Genomic DNA, 17,930 nt, shown 5'->3' on the forward strand with positions numbered 1-17,930 from the left:
GCTTCCACTAACAGACATGACATGTCACCAAAGTTTATTATAGTTACAGGGACAAACACTTCTGAAACCAGCGAGCCTGGCCCACAACTAAGACTACACTGCTACCCTCTCCTCCCACTCCATTCACAGGACAAAGGACTGACTGAACAGTATTTATAGACTTTGGGACAAACCACTTCTTAGGAGGGGATAAGGAAGATTTCACTTTGTAACATTTAGTAGGTATATTTTTCATGTCATGCTATAAATGTATTGTAGCAAAGTGCATATTAGAAACATTTAGAGCTGTGCTGATAAGAAAAGCTTACTGTTTCAGTTTTGTCCCCTCCCTATTCTTCCTAAGTGCAGTGACCCAAACATTCATGTTACCAATGGTAACCCTGGCTGTGCAAAGCTCCATTCATGTGGAGGGGAGTGCTAGGATTTCCATGCACAGATCACTGATGTCATTGCAGGTTTGCATTTTAAATCCTGATTATAATGCATATAAATAATACTGAATATATTGCAAATAATTATATTAATATTTTTATTTATATGTATGTAACTTTATTCTATTACATGTAGAGGTTATATATTACAATTTTTTTTACCTTTTTATTTTGTTTACCTACATTTACATGCAGACCAAGATGACCAGCAAAAGGTATTGTGACAAGACTAACTATTATACAGCCAGGCAAACTTACTTACTTTTATTCATATGAATGTTTGTCTATATATATTTGTATATATATCTAATGATAATAATATATTTATATATAAGTTTTGTCTAAGCTTGATCTCAGCTATGTAAAAATGGAGCAAAAAAGATAGCATGTACAATAATATTACTTTGACTTGTTTTCTGAGAAGCATATCATGTCATTTAATAGGAGGTGCACTGTATATAATGTATGTAGCCCCCTTGTTCTGCAGTCTTCAAAGACTTCAAAAGGATCTAATAATAATGCAGTAAATCTGACATTCACTTTAACATTCCCTGGTGGATAATCAATTACTACCATTGAAACACATGGTCCTAAAAGACTCTTCATCAGAGAATGTTTAAGTGATTGTCAGATTCACTGCTTTATAAATAGACCCCTAAGTGAAATTGTCATTTATGAACCCTCTCCCCCCTATAGCGGATTTAATTTGTCCGCTGCTGAGCTAAAATCAAACATGGCTGAGCCCTGAACCCCCGCATGTGTTCTCTGCAGTCCGCACAGCCCCACTAAGTAAAGATCAGAACTAATGGAAGTGTTATAGAAGGACACAAAACACTCTGCTTAATTAAAATGTAGTACTTTATTGGAGCGTACAATGGTTCAGAACAGCAACAGTTCCAACAGCAAGATCAGACAACGGGTTTACTGGAGTGCCCATTTTCATTTCATCTAACTGGGAAGAGTCAGGCAGGGAGAAGCTGGCATTTCTTGTTCTTATCCAGAAAATGTCAGTACTGAATTCTGTGATATCTGGAGTCAACAATTATTCACTGATCTTAACCAATCAAATCGTTACATGACCATTGCTAGCTTTTTTGGCCAAATCTCTGTTACATTACAATGTAAAAAAAAACTCGTTAGATGAGGTTATAGTTTGTATATTACCAGCTACTTTCTTTCTGTTACCCTTGTCGGGTCATAACAGCCACAACTTATTAGGTCACTCCCACCCCAACAAGTGTGGGAAGGAGGACACAAGATGATCACAAGGGCACAGACCAAACAGTTTACACAAATCCACCTGTTCATCCACAATACCTATATTCAGTATTCCATGTTTTTGTATTCAACTTTCTAAAAATGGTTTCCTTTTAGTTAGCTTTCAATTGAGCAAGCCTCACCTTTCCTGCTACAGGCTATTAAAAGTATTCACTGATTTAAAATTGCTACTTAGGGATTAGGTTCATAGAGGCAACTTCACTGACACTTCACTGACACTTCACTGACACTTCACTGAGAAATGCATACATGTAATATACAGTCATTTTCAGTTCTATTTAAAGGTTTCATGAGGACAGAGATGCCAGGAAATGCAGGACATCCTAGTGATCCCAAAAGTTATGTGGTCATTCAACCTCTTCCAATTCCCAGCCAGAAGGGTCTGAAAATCCAGGCCAGAAGTGCCACTCATTACAACTGCTGGGTACCTTGCCGGGATGAAATATTTCGAGCCAACTACTACCGCAGACAGAAGCAATTGTCTCAGCAAGGCTATAATTCACCCAATTACAAACCCTATGAAGAACTAGGACAGCCTCTCTTCCTGGAAGCAAAGAAACTCATCCTTCATTCCCTAGGACAAGATGAGCTGGTAATTAATACTTATTTCATTTCTGTTTATGGTATTAATACAAGATTTATTTCTTCTTTGTCTTTACATGGTTTATTAGAGCTCAGCTGCTCACCACTAAGATTGCTAGATAACTAAACACGAAATAGTATTGCATATTTCCACGTATTGCTAAATATGTGTAATCTATGTATAAATAATATTATTAATGATTTCTATAGCACCATTATCCTCCTCGGTGCTGTACAGTAGTGCATACACATTACAAACAATTGTACAAACAATAATAAAGATAGATATAATGCACAATTGAATATCTAACCTTGTAAGTGGGACGATGATTATAAAGTGAAGGATACTGACTTCAAAAAAAATTCCTCTTCAGCAATAAAGGCTCGAAGAAACGTTGGGGGGGGCGGGGGGATTCATTTATACATATAGCGTGTTGTGGTGTCCTTCGTTTTGAATAAAAGCTGAATGCACTAAGACAAAGCAGCTTTTATTGCATATGCGTTGCAACACAAAACACGTACATTGCTGCATAATATGTTGGCGCTATATAAATACTGTTCAATATTATTATTAATATTAATATTATTAATAATAATAATAATAATAATATTAACACACCGTAACACACTCTAATGTTCTGGTGTGCTATGTTGGAAAAATTGCAGTCCATTTTCTTGGCCAGTTTTATACCTTTTCAGCCAATTAGAATGGGTTGGCCTAAAGCGAAAACCAGCCTTACTTTTCTTTTTCGTGCTTTTTGATAGTCTTCCTGTGCTAAAAACAATTAGTCCCATTTCTCTGCACATCTTGACTCCTACAGAAGCATTAGAAGCTGTAGCAGATATTTTGAGCACTCATTTCCTATGTGGACTACAAGGATCATCCAACACACTTCTCCTGATGTCTTATTTCACACAAACCTATACTTACACATAGGACCTGAGTTATTAGAGCTCTCCAAGGCTGGAGAGAATACACTTTCATTAGTGAAGCTGGGTGATCCAGCAAATCTGGAATTAATCTGGTCCAGGATTCAAAACCTTTGCTAGCAAATAGCAAATGGCTTTGAAGAAGTCCATTTCAGGTTTGCTGGATCACCCAGCTTCACTGTTGAAAGTGTACTTTCTCCGGTCTTGGAGAGCTTTGATAAATCAGGGCCATAGTGTTGCACAAGCAGTTCAGTGAGTCATGGTGCTACAAAGCTGTACCTCCTGTGCTAACACTGTGTCTGCATAACTACAGATACAATACAAAAGAGCTTGTGATTTATTGTTCTGTTGTCACTGGAAGAAGAGAACTGATAACAAAGGTTATTGGAAACTGTTTAGGAGACAAAGTCGGCATAGGGGGAAGGAGGTATGGAGCAAGTTCTTTCTTCTCCACCTGGAGACGATCTTTGGCCATCTGGATTGGCTGGCCTATTATGACGTATCTCCTGCGCAGGTGCAGTTCATGCACTCCCAGCACACACAGGGGCAGCTGGGATTGCAGGGTATCCAGGCATGCTCAGCACAGCTCAGTTTTTGTCAGCAACCTGGAGTGATCAGGTAGGTGCATTTCTTCAATAATGGCCTGCCTGATCATAGATTTTTAAAAGTGTTACTTTAGTTATGCTTAATGGCTGTTTATGTAATTTTTCTGAGCATTTTTAATGCTTACTTTTGCATACATTTCAAACATGTTTAATGCCTAAAGCATATCCAAAAACAAAAGTTAATTATATATTGCAGTTTAACTGAACTTAGTAGTAGTTTTTCAGGCCCTTTTCTCTTTATTTCAATGTAGTAATCCTGCAAATAACACATTTGCAGTGCCTAAGGTGTCTTTGTTCACTTCTGCAGTACTGAATCTATGGATGGAGACCTGGTGGTTGCCCAGGCTGTACTACAAATGTACCCACCTTTGGTGCCTAAGGTGTCTTTGTTCACTTCTGCAGTACTGAATCTATGGATGGAGACCTGGTGGTTGCCCAGGCTGTACTACAAATGTACCCACCTTTGGTAATCTCCATTACATGAAGGATGATGGTAATAATAGTTTACAAAAGAAAGATAATGAATGTTTTTGCTTGCAGTTTATCTTACAGAAATTGTCAAGCACTGCATTTCTAGCAGGATCAACATACTTTCTGCGTTTGCTGAAAATATTCTTGCTTTACATAAAACTAATACAGTTAGCTGAAATATAATAAAATATTTCACGGTTAATATATACATACAAAATACTATGGGTTAGTTATCCTAGTCAGATTCCACTATTACTGTGATAGGGAAAGTACATTGTGAGGTCCTATGATAACAGTCAGTGACATGGCTAGGGACTATAAATTGATGCTATACAAATACTCAGTAACAGTATACTTTTTTGGACAATATTTTATTACATTGTCCTAGGTGTGGGAGAATATTCCTGGATTCCTCTTGTCCTCTTGTGGGAGTGTAAGGTATCACATATATATTAAATGTATATATATATTTTTAGATAAAATGACACTTTTACACATTGGGCAGGATTACCTCAGTATCCATGACTACAGACTTGCTGATTATAACCTACTAAATATGCATTTCACTGCAAAGCACCCATCTCTGCTTGATAGTTCACCTGCCCAAAAATAGCTGTGCATTAATACTGTATCTATGTGAAATGTATGATAACACATCTTGTTTATATGAGGTATAATTAGTGATAGCAATGCAATGTATTCTGTTCACCTGGATCTGCCAGAGGAAAAGATCTGCACAAAACCAAGCACTTCACTTTTTGGCAGCGGCTTTGGAAGACTAGTAAAGCACACAACAGGTATTTTTGCCTCCGTCATTTCTCTCCAGGACAGCACTTCTCATACTTTTACCCAAGAGAAACCCCTGAAATAATTTTTAGTTCTCAGAACACACCTACTCATGGTATGTTATGAATATCAGTATGTGATAGAAAAACAAAGAATATGGAATACCTAGAGTATTTGACATTATTGGTGGATAGTTTTTACACTGAAATGTTCATTTTACAAATTTCAATTTACAATCAAAAATTAACTATTGGCATTATAAAATAATTGGTCAGAGAATTACATTCATATTGGGTGGTCAGAGAGAAGATGTCACCCTCATAAACATACGTAAAGATCATTTGTGGCATGCCTATTTGGTATTGGCCCAAATCTATACAGGCACAGACAGGAGGGGTCAGTCTACCATAGCTCAAGGAACCCCAACCTATCTCAGAACCCTGGTTGAGAATGACTGCTCTAGGCATAACTTTAGCCTTTGTACACATGTCAGATGATTTTCATCTGATATTCGCCTCAGGGCTGATGTCGGACGAGAGCCTGAGATGTGTACAGAGCTCGCCGTCCGTCGTTCCATCGTCTGTTTTGGCGGATCCGCGTACGATGGATGATCGTAATGAAAAGGAAAAAGGAGAGAGTTCAGCAGGGTGCCACTCTGTCCTTTTCCCCCTTTCCCCTCTATAGAGCAGAAGGGCACTAAGTGTGCAGTGCTCGTCCATGCATTATGAAAGAACCTTTCCAACGACAATTATTGCACGTATGTACCCAGCCTTAAAAAAGCACATTGAAACATTTACCAAAAAATATTTGTTTCTTTAAAGCAAAGAAAATCTAGGTTGCTTCCTTCACAATACAGTGGCTATCTCCATCTTGCTGCTGCTAGACACCAGCTTGTTTCCTAACAGTGTCTACCTACCTGGATCCCATCTGGTTTCCCCATTGGGCAGCATTCACCTGGCTGGGTCCACCGTTTTCCCTATAGTCTTCTGTACAGGTCCCTCCCGTCTTCTGAAGTCAGCAACACTATTCTGTAGCTACATCACTGGCTGTAAGGCCACTTCCAAAATATAGGTAGGATGAAAATTTACTGATCGGGGTGAAGGGGAAAGCACTGGGGCCGACAGATCTGTAGCTACATCACTGCAAACCACCCAATCCTAATCAGGTTGTATTATTGCCTTGTGTAGATGGTCACAGTTATGACAGGAATCATAGAATCAGTTTAATAGGAATGTTTTTGTATACTTTTTCCACTAGATATGGGTTTCTGCACCCAGATTAGAGACATAGAGCTAACACTTGAGCTTTGGGACCCCTGATAATTGCCAAGACAATAAATACATGTAAAAAGCATCGATTTATGTGCATCAGTTAGGGCTGGTATATACAACATATACTAGAGAAAGTGGTGTTTAGTACTATGTAATGTACATTGTAGTCAGTGTCAATGGAAGTAATATGCCTAACACATTTTGATATTTGGATACCTCATCCCAGGGGCCAGTTTACTACTTGCATCAGGCCAGAGCACCAGCCAAGCTCTGGCCTCTCCCTCCAGCCACCAGCCAGACCTAGTGATGACATTACTCTAGGTAAATGAATACATATGTACCAGAAATGTTTTATTTCAATATTTCTCTGAATGTTATATACAATATAGCCTTTATTTCAGTTTTGGATGATGATGAGATTGTTTATGACCCCATCACAAACCCCAGAAGACATGCGGTCAGCCATCATCCTGTTTTTTCAGCTCAGAATTATTTGCCTTGCAATGGTTCCATAGAGATTCAATTGGCTGTGTCTGTGAATTTTGGACAAACAAAAATCTTTATGGTGTTGTCTTTGCCAAACATCATAAACTCATCTTAAGGCAATGAACTCCTTATTTTCCAAAATACTCCCTACTGCTCTAATATATCCACATGTCCTATACTAAGTACAAAAATAAATCAATAAAGCACACAGTCCTATGACATAGTACATATAAAGCAATCTTTACTAAACTCTAGAAAAAGTATAAAACAAACTGATTTCAGATTCTTATTGCTCACATCAGAAATGCAGGAAAACTGAATGTTTGATCATAAACAGACAAAAAACAAAATCAAACTTTTTAGGAAGGTAATTAGCCTATGTTTTCCTTTCTTTTATGTTGTTTATCAAAAGAATAAGGAAATGTTGAATGACTGAATTAAAAAAATGCAGCATAACTCAAGGTAGCCCAACTCTAAATGTGATGTTTAGATAAATACATTTTTCAGACCAATAGTGGGAATATATTGTTTAGCTTACAAGTATGTTTATAGAGAACATTAAGGTAAGCTATGCAGGTTGCATTCTAATTAGGTAGCCTACAGCAGCCTTGACAAGACAGTCTATTTGCATTACCAAAGCAGATATGCTGTTTATTTATTTTGTTTATGGAAGCAATACATGTAGTTTGCCATGTACTTAATATTAATCCTTTAATTAATTTTTAACATAACCTGCAAACAAATTGTATTTTATTAAGTACAACATATTAAAGCATTGCCACTATTGCTCTTGGATGACAATTTATGGAACCAGTTGAAAAATTGGTCTAGTTCATTCTAATTCATTCTAGTGATGTCTGTAGTTGCCCAAAGACACAATGGTAGACTTGTTCAGCTTTATTACATATCTTTTAGATATATTTACCACATCTATAATACTAAACAGTTGTAATACAGAGTACTAGTAATCCCTGCCATAGGATTAGTAATTTTATTTAGTCATTTTCACACTGCTCAATAGTGACTCTCATGGTTCTAATCTAAACAATAAATCTGCATGGTAAAGCAGCTCAGCTTCCTATTTCAACTCTCCGACATTGGTCATTGGATCAGCGCCTCTATTCAACAAGCAGGCAGTTGGCCCAGGAAGGAGTAACACTAAGATAAGTGGTAGCAGAGTAATCATATTGACTAATAGAAGTGCATGTTTTACGATGGGAACTGACAATCAGAAAACATTCATGTATTGTAGCCCTTTGCTCAAAGTTTCACTTTGACAAATAATTTCAGTATAATTAAATAGTTTGATTTTGTTTCCTTTAGGAACTTTGATTTACTCCCACCCATTCTAGATTATTCCTATGCTAGTTACAACAATTTGGATCAAGAGATTCATGAATCACAAAAAAAAGGACCAAGGAGTTGAATAACTGGGAAATTGTTATATTATTATGGTATGTGTATATAACGTAGTTACTTTGAAATTTATAATGGAGAAATTAATTTTAACACTGGCTTGGGAGTCTAGTAAAAACAGGAATACCAAAAGTAGTAACAGGAACCTGGGCCAACTCAGGCAGTGATTGAAGAATCCTAGTCACATTTATCTTACATTAGTGGGGAATCTTCATGTAGTTCTAGAAGAGATTTTCATACTTACAAGCGTCATTATCTGATGGGTACAGTTACTAAAGAGGGGCATGTTAGTTGGAAATTTTATTGCATACCTGCATAAGAGTCAAGTAAAAACAGGAATAAATGAAGTAGTAACAGAAACAGGCCTAAATCAGTCAATGATTCAAGAATTTTAGTGGATGTGGTTCTAGATAAGTAGAATATTTTCATGGGATAGTTCTCAAAGAGGTTTTCAAGTGATTTACAAGTGTTATGATGGGTACAGTTACTAAGGATGGCATATTTTTTAGCTCTGGTTCTTACTTTGTACCAGAACTTGATTACATTTATTTATGCCCCATCTGGCTCTATTTTCAATACATTAAACTTTTAAATGGCTCCATAATCAATCATGTGGTTCTTCATAATCATTCTACTCTTTCAGTGTTCTTGATGGCAATAAATGTGATAGTCCAAACCTCTGGCTCATTCTTGCATCTGAGAGTGGATGACTCACTTGACTTTCTTATGCCTGTTATAAAATATCTCAGATTGTTCCTCAGTGATCAGTTTGTGCTTCAGTTTCTATTTCAGTCCCTGAAAAATGAGATGCAGAAGCATTTTGATGATTTCATAAAGTGGAAGGAAAAAATAGCAGAGTGAGGTACCAGATCTAAATGTCTTTATTGGCTCCAATCACATTTATGACAAGAAGCACTCGAGTAATTCTCGAGGGTTTTAATTAGCACATGATAGCCATGACTTTGTGAATAACTACACCTCATCTTCATTATACTAATGATTTAATTTTCCTTAGACCTTTTGAGAAGTATTTTCTTCAGGATGGTAATGTGTACTGACATGCATTTAACTCCTCTAGTGTTCAAGCTCATGGTTGAACAACTTTCTGTCAACACGACTAAAATTGAAAAGGTTAAATCTTTTCTACTTCAAGTCCCAATGTTGCAAATTTTGGTGTTTTCATTAAAAAAATGACTAATTTCCTCACCTCTTTGGTTTATTAGAACATGAGTGTATACACTATTTAAAATTAGGTGTACCAGAATTCTTTCTTGGTTCATTTGTCATGATTGGAGAGCAATGACATTTAGAAAGGAACGCCACAGTAAATGAAGAATTGTTCAACATGCTATATATCTTTAAATAAACAGTTCACCTTAATGAGCTTTTCAGAAAGTTTTATTTTTCTCAGCAGAGTTGCCATTAAAGGTGCATACATGGGCCAATTATTATATGCATTTATTTGAAGGAGAGAGCAAGCAAACCTCTTACAGATTGTTTCCTGGGTCAGATTCAAACCTAGAACCCAGCAGTGTATAATAAGCAAGAGTGCTAGCCCTCAAGCCATGCCTGTTCCCGTTCATATTCCAAGAGGCATACATGCATACTGACTAGATTTTTGGCAGTTGGATACATTGTTGGGGTTTTAAGAGCCCTACTATACCATTTGTGGCTCATACAAACTTTGGTTGTTTTGGTGTGCAAACCTAATCTTTCTTATCTAAATAGCCCTGTTTTCCTGGACCATAGACTGAAGCTGCGTACACACTTGCAATAATTATTGTTGGAAACGAACAACTAATGACCGATCATCTGATAATTAAACAAAAAAGTGGACAACGACTGACCAACAAAGTGCACAATGACTGACTAACGATGCTGGAAATGAATGACCGTCCTGCCGGATCTGATTGAGCGACGATCGTTCACTATCTATTGTGTGTACGGTCGTTCAATGATCGTAGATGTTTCTGCAGTACACTTTCTCCTTTACATGTCACTTCCTGCATTGTTTAAACGATCGTATCTAGCGTGTGTACACTATTGGTGGATAATATTTGAACAATCGTATAGTTACAACATGTACAGAATTGTGCACAATATGACGGTTCAAAATATTTGTGCATAATCGTGCATATTAATCGTTCGTTTTCTAGCCATAATTATTGCAAGTGTGTACCTAGCTTTACTTTGCCCTGTATATGCTCATATTTAATGGTGACACAGTTTAAAGCAGATCTATTCCTGACCAATAAAGTCCAATATTAGCTTTAATATGGTTTTTAAAATATACATTATAAATGCTCAAAGCCGACATAGTGATGTTGCAGAAGACCCATTTGGGAAGCAATGATTTTAATAGAATGCGTAAGATGTGGGTTGGTGAGGTGTACGGTTCCCCATCTGATTACCGAAAGGCAGGAGGGATGCTGTTACTCCACAAAACATTTCCAGGCAAAGTTAAATCTTTCCAGGGTGACCCCGGAGGGCGTATTCTCTGGGTTACTATTCAATATAATGACAAAGAATTCTCATTTTACAATATATACAGTATGCACCTAACTCACCTACGGTATCCTTTTTCCAAGAGGTCACCCGTTGGATCGTTCAAGATCCTACGTGTCACAAAATTGTAGGAGGAGACTTTAACTCGGTTCTGGTAGAACCTGAGGATAGGTATTCTCAATCGGTTTCTGGTGTTCGACGACAAGGGACTTCCACCATGCTTCATGATTTTGTAACTACTATGCATTTGAATGATATTTGCCACCAACACTACCCACTGGAAAAGCACTGGAAAAGCAGCATACATTTGTCTCACAGGTACACCACTCACAAGCTCGATTAGATTTACTGTTCTGTTCAGATTCTTTGATGTTTATGGTAGAATCACCTGAAATACATACCATGTTGATTTCAGATCATTTCCCCATTTCCATTGCAATATGGAACCAGTATCCGAAAGGGGGTTATATACCTTGGCGTTTCCCATCATTTTTAGTTAAGGATCCAGAGTTCCAAATGCCCTTACCTCAGCCTGGTCTGAATATGTTCATCATAACAACAATCAAAGAGATGACCCTATTCTTTTTTGGGAGGCGGGCAAGGCTTTTTTAAGAGAAGGATTGATCTCTTTTAAAAAAAAAAAAAAGAAAATCTACTCTCTCCCAATTTCTTGAAGCCCAACAAGAGCTTAGACAAGCGCAACAGGAGTTAACTAATAATCATACTTCTGATTCTAGGCAAATTCGGCGTAAGGCAAAACGTAAATGTAACTCTTGGTTTATGCAATATGAGCAACTGAAATGCAAATAGAAGTCCCTGGAATATCATAAATATGGCAATAAGTCAGGAAAAATATTATCACATTTGGTCTGTAATGCTTACAAATGTGCTCATATCTCTATGATGCATACCCCCTTGGTCGAAAAAGTCTTTGATCCCAAATGTATCAACCATCAACTGGCTCAATATTTCCAGAGTTTGTATTCTCCTTCAGTGGTGGACAGACAACCTGGTGATTCTTTCCTATTCTATTCTTCTTTTCTAAGGTGAAATTACCGCGTATACAGACAAATGATCTAGATGGTCTTAATGCGCCGATTACGACACCCAAAATTCTGGCAACTATATCAGCTTTAAAGAATGGCAAGGCTCCGGGCCTTGATGGCTTCACAAACTAATTTTTTAAACTAATGAAGAATGATATAGTTGATGATTACTGTACTGCACCATTGTCAGGATCCAAACCCAAGAATGCTTCGGTGTATGGCTGGCGCTCTGTCTACTGCGCCACTTGAGTGTTTACCTTTTGCACTCTGTTGGATTCTTTGGACAAAGATACCTTGATACTTAGTTTCTTTCTGAACCTTGAACTCTCGGCCCCTTCTTATGAACTTCCTATTTAAGTCATGTCTCTGAACTTCCTGTTGCCAGATTATTGTGCTCTGCCAATATCTTGTTCTTTCTGCTACTCTTACATTGCGCTCTCCAAACTGTTACCTGTGTACCAACCCCTGGCTGCTGTTTAAACGACTACTCTTCCTCGCACTCCGTCTCCAAGTTACACCATTGGCTTCCGACCTCGGCTTGTGCTTTGACTACGTTTGTGTTTGCTCCTTCTCTGCTACTGCTGCTTGTGCATAGATCCTGGAGTGCTGCCTATGTCTACTTGCTGTTTCAGCTACTGGACTCTGAACCTGACCCTTGATCGTTACAGAATATTCTGGCCTAAAACATGTCTGCTGTTGAACCTGACCCTTGATCGTTACCGAATATCCTGGCCTAAAACAGTCCGCTGTTGCAGCTTCTGTGGCAGAAATGCAAAAGATTGGTGTTACTTACCAAGAAAAGTTTTCTGAACTACACAATGTGGTAAGAGGTCAACAAGAAGAGATCAATGGTTTGCAGAGGCAACTACAGGAAATTCAACAGTGATCGCAGACAATACAGAGGTTTCCTCAACCAATGTTAAATTTATTTCCAGATACAATCTTCTGCATTTACCGCTGAGCGAAAAAAAGGTACTGTTTATTATTAACGTCCTGATGGAGGAAGCCCTAGCTTGGTCCTCCCCTTATGTGGAACAGGAAAGTGACCTTTTAAAGGGGTCGGCAAAGTTTTATGACCACTAGGCCATTTATGGGGTGGGCGGGAGCACACTAGGCCAGACCTGGCCTAATGGCTCTGCCCACCACCAGGGAACGCCTCCTGAAGTGAAATCCCTCTCCTTCGTATGCATTGCTGCTCCGTAGCTCCAGTGGCTCTGGCTCCGGTAGTTCCAAACGCCCCCTGGCCGATCCGCCAGCAACCCGCGGTTCCTTTTGGTGTTAAGAACTACCGGTATGTTGCCTCTCGCCCGACCTGTGCCCCGAAGCAAGACTTCCCGATCTTCCCCTCTATAGATTTTTATAGTAGATCTACCTCCTTCTAATGACATGACCACTATATTAGTGGTTTTAGATCGTCTCACTAAGATGGCCTATTTCATCCCAACAAGAGGAGTACTCACAGCTGCAGTGCTAAACTGATGGTTCACAGTGCTAAACTGATGGTTCGAGAAATATTCAGATTACATGGAATACCTGATAATGAAGTGTTTGACAGAGGGGTGCAATTTACTTAAAAATTTTGGAAAAGCTTTTGCTCAGCTCTAGACGTCACTTTTACCTTGTCTTCCTCCTTTCATCCTCAGTCAACGTTCAGACCGAGAGGACCAATCAAACTCTGAAACAGTACCTGCAGTGTTTCATCAGTTATCTCCAAGATGATTGGGTAGACTATCTGCCAACTGCAGAATTTGCTTATAACAACTATAAACACAGTTCCACTTCTCAGAGACCTTTTTTTTTTAACACAGGTCAACATCTGGTTTTTATCCCTAACCTGCCTATCCCAAATCCAATGCCCGCTGTAACTTGCAGATTAACAGCCTTACGTGATGCTCAGGAGAATTTAATTGAGAATTTAAAAGAAGCTCAGAAAAGGTACAAGAAGACTGCAGATAGACATCGCAGAGCAGCTCCTACCTTCCTAATAGGTGACAAAGTCTGTCTGTCTACCCTCTATTTAAAGACCCATGTTTCATCCTCCAATCTGGGACAAAAATTTGTGGGGCCTTTTCAAATTACAGCTCAGAATAATCCAGTAACATTCCGCCAAAAATTCCCAAACTGTATGAAGATTACCCCTGTCTTCCATGTATCTCTTCTGAAACCATTTCATGAAAATCCCTTCCCTGGAGGAGTTCTGCCACCCCCTTCACCGGCTGATGTACAGGATGAAGAAGAATTTGTTGTTAAGAGTATCCTTGATTCCAGAGTTTACAGGAAGAAGCCTCAATATTTAGTTCAATGGAAAGGATATGGTCTAGAGGAAATTTTTTGGGAACCTGAAGGAAATGTTCACGCCCCAAAACTGACAAGAGAATTCCACCACAGGTTTCCCCACAAACCAGGTCCTCAGACGTTCAGAGTCTGTCCTGGAAGGAGGGGTGTACTGTCAGGATCCGAACCCAGGGATGCTTCGGTGTCTGGCTGCAGCTCTGTCTACTGCGCCACTTGAGAGTTTGCTTTTTGCACTCTGTTGGATTCTTTGGACAGATATCTTGATACTTAGTTTCTTGCTGAACCTTGAACTCTTGGCCCCTCCCATTAACCTCCCTAGCGGTAAGCCCAAGTTTGACTCCGGGTAGAAGAAAGTTGCTGAAAGCGGTAACCCAGAGTCACACTCGGGGTAGGTAAACCTATGGGAAGTAATAGTAAATACAGCCTTACCTGATCCGCCGGCATCCCGGGTTGTCCATTGTCGCAATCCCTGTCTTCTTCCTTCTTCCTCTGGTGTCTTCTGCACACGATGAGTCACCAGAGGAGTTCCCAGTGACGTCAGTGCGTGTGTACATTGCTGGTGGGGCGGGAAATTCAAAATTCATTTGTATTGCATTCAATACAAATTAACTGTATTGAATGCAATACAAATTAACTGTATTGAATGCAATACATTGGATTTATATGTGTATTCATGAACATTTATTTTACAGTATAATAAAATAGTATGCGTATAATATTTTTTAAAATTTATTTATTATTTTTACATGATTTTGTGTTTCAAACTTTAATATACTCATACTAATATATTATACTGTAAAATAAACTTTCATGAAAATTAATGTACTGTTTTTTGACATATAACGCCGGAAAGAAATGAACCGCTAGGGAGGTTAACTTTCTATTTAAGCCATGTCTCTGAACTTCCTGTTGGCTGCTGTTTAAACCGACTACTCGTCCTCACACTCCGTCTCCAACTTTTTCAGTTGTCTACCAACCTTGGCTTGTGCTTTGACTACGTTTGTGTTTGCTCCTTCTCTGCTACCGCTGCTTGTGCATAAGTCCTGGACTGCTTCCGCCTGTGTCTACTTGCTGTTTCAGCTACTGGACTCTGAGCCTGACCCTTAATCGTTACAACCATGTGGGAGCCGGGTTGCTACTTTCCATCAGGCCAAGAGGCATACATTAGAGTTCTTCTTAAAAAGGTTAAGGACCCTTGTGATCCTGAATCTTACCGCCCACAATTTTTGGTTAACATAGACGCAAAGATTTTGTCTAAGATTCTTGTGGATAGGTTAGCTAAGCTGCTTCTCCCTCGCCTTCTCAGGTAGGATTTGTTTAGGGTAGAGCTTTGACTACGTTTGTGTTTGCTCAAAGGAAAGACCTGAGTTATTAAGCAAATCTGTTGCTTTTCGTAAAATGGGCAAGTACAAGTTTGCTTTAATAATTTTTGGTCTATATGCTTGTGTAAGGCTGCAACAAAATTAGAAGGAAAACTATGGTCAACAAACATAAATTTTATTATTCCCATAATTTATTCCTGTTTCAGCATGGCCTTTTTGTGAATTAGGCTGCATACACACGTGCAATAAATGTCGTTGGGAAAGGATCTTTCACAGTCCTTTCCAATGACAAACTACTGCACAATGCATGAAAGAGTGCTATACATACAGCGCTGTTCTGCTCTATGGAGAGTGGAGGGGGAGAACGACAGAGCGCCCCCCCCCCCCGCTGCGCTCCCTCCCCCTTCACTTCCATTAAGATCGTTTGTCGTCCATCGTCCGTGGATCCGCCAGGACGGTCAATCGGATGATGGACGATGGGAGCTGTATACACGCAAGATTCTCGTCCGATCACGGCCCTGAGCCGATTATCGGACAAGAACCATTGCAAGTGTGTACGTAGCCTTAGTAACGTAGCCTCAGTGAACCCTATCCTAAATATTTAGGACAAATATGTGTTTTAGACTCACTCAGTGGAAGAAGAGCACCTATTTAACAGATGGTCACTGCTGTTCATCATGCCAACCCATGAAAATATAACTTACCACCTGCCTGACAGGTAAGTTCTAGTTTAACGGGGTGACAGGGTTTTGGTGTTCGGTTTGGGCATTTCAAAATGATGTGTGTGTGTGTGTGTGTATATATATATATATATATATATATATATATATATATATATATATTCTTATTAACGCACCTATGGTATAGTTCTTAAATCACTTTTCATTTTATTCTTTTGCCTTCAAGGCAGTTATAACGCAGGCATTGCAGAGAGTATTTTTTTGTTCTGTCTTTGGTACTTAAAAAAATGAAAATGTAAATAAATATTTTTAAATGCAACTGATTTTCTCTTTTATTTAGTTTAGATTATTGAACCAGACATTTGGTTGCACTGGTAAATGAGCACTCATGCCATCAAACCTTCCACATGGTCTACATTAGCCCAGCAGATACATTATTCCAGACTGTGTAGGAATGGGCCATAGCTGGTCTAGAAGTCTGGGAAGTGAATGTTAAGGATTGGCAAGACTATAAGGCAGTAAAAATATACTTTAGACTGCTAAACATTAGCAAACATTGCAAGTGCGAGTTACCATAGAGACCCTTTAGGCTTAATTAACGTAGCTCACATTGCTTTTTGTAACCTCAGAGGTTTGAGTTTTATTTTGTTAATATGTGAAATGTAAAGTATCCTAATTATCTTTCTCAAGTGCTCATCAAGCTGCTCACTATTACAGTTTCCTTTTTAGTACAAGCAAATACAAAGCTTCATCTGTCTGAAATGATATTGTAAAAACGTCTGCTCACAAAGGAAGAGCTTTTTTTCATCTTCAAGCATATTATTAGTGTCTGCACTTAAGACAACTGGATAATGTTAATGCAGTAAAAACCAAAAGAGCCATTGTTTTAAAGTGATAGTGGCCACTATTTTCCTTTTTCTATTTTTGTTGTGCTGTAAAAAGATTTGGGTTTTGGAGAACTTTTACAGGAAGTGAAACAGCAGAAAACCAAAGGTGTATCTTATAATTATAATATACCGTCATGTTTTAGCTTTTAGCTGCATAACCTTTTAACCTATGTAGACTGGTCCAGAAAAAAAATAAAATAGAAACACTGGGCCTGATTTACTAAAGTTTTCAAAAGCTGAAGAGGATACACTTTTATCAGTGAAGCTGGGTGATCCTGTAAACCTGGAATGAATTTGAACCAGGATTGAAAACATTTGCTAACAAATACCAAATTACTTTTAAAAAATCCATTTCAAGCTTGCTGGATCAAATGCATTAAGTAAGATTGTTGTCACCCTAGAACAGAGACACAGAGAGTGTGTTACTGGCAAACTCATCTGATTAATAAAAAAAAAAAGCACCCACCACATTTAAGGCCTGGTAAGCTGCAATATATTACATTTTGTTCTTCTCCCTTCTTTGAGATCAGGTATACCAATTCCTAAATTAGGGGGCTGCAATAGTTTTTATTTTTTAGGCTAAGAACATTAGCATCAAGTGGAGAAAATACTGAATATTATTGCTATACATATAGAACACTTGTCACTTCATGTGAACTGCTCTGAAAGCAAAATCAAGTTTCACATTATTTCTTTCTGTGAACTACTAATCCTCCTATCACCAGTGTAATGGAAATGAACCTCCTTGTAGTCTATTCTAGGTAGCAACCATGACTTATTCCATAAACACAGTGGGGAAGTGAGCATAATAACAGGAAGTGTGTGTTGTATGTGCAGTTACCAGGTGATAAAAAACGTAAAAGGCCCGAGTAAAATAAACCTAATGTAGCTAATGCATCAAAAGAGCCTAATGATCTATATTACATTACATTTTACCTT

General features: G+C 38.4%; 1 protein-coding gene across 1 annotated transcript in view; it reads left to right on the plus strand.

Annotated features, from left to right (window-relative positions):
* The first annotated feature begins 383 nt into the window (after nucleotides 1-383).
* CCDC60 (coiled-coil domain containing 60) overlaps nucleotides 384-17,930 on the plus strand; it is a 104,736-nt gene continuing 87,189 nt past the window's right edge. The window contains exons 1-2 of the mRNA XM_072415969.1: nucleotides 384-455; nucleotides 1,982-2,301. Of these exons, the coding sequence (XP_072272070.1) occupies nucleotides 1,999-2,301 (303 nt within the window). The 5' untranslated portion in view covers nucleotides 384-455; nucleotides 1,982-1,998. The remainder of the gene's footprint in view (nucleotides 456-1,981; nucleotides 2,302-17,930) is intronic.

Source organism: Pyxicephalus adspersus, chromosome 6 (assembly GCF_032062135.1).
Source record: "Pyxicephalus adspersus chromosome 6, UCB_Pads_2.0, whole genome shotgun sequence".
Taxonomy (NCBI): domain Eukaryota; kingdom Metazoa; phylum Chordata; class Amphibia; order Anura; family Pyxicephalidae; genus Pyxicephalus; species Pyxicephalus adspersus.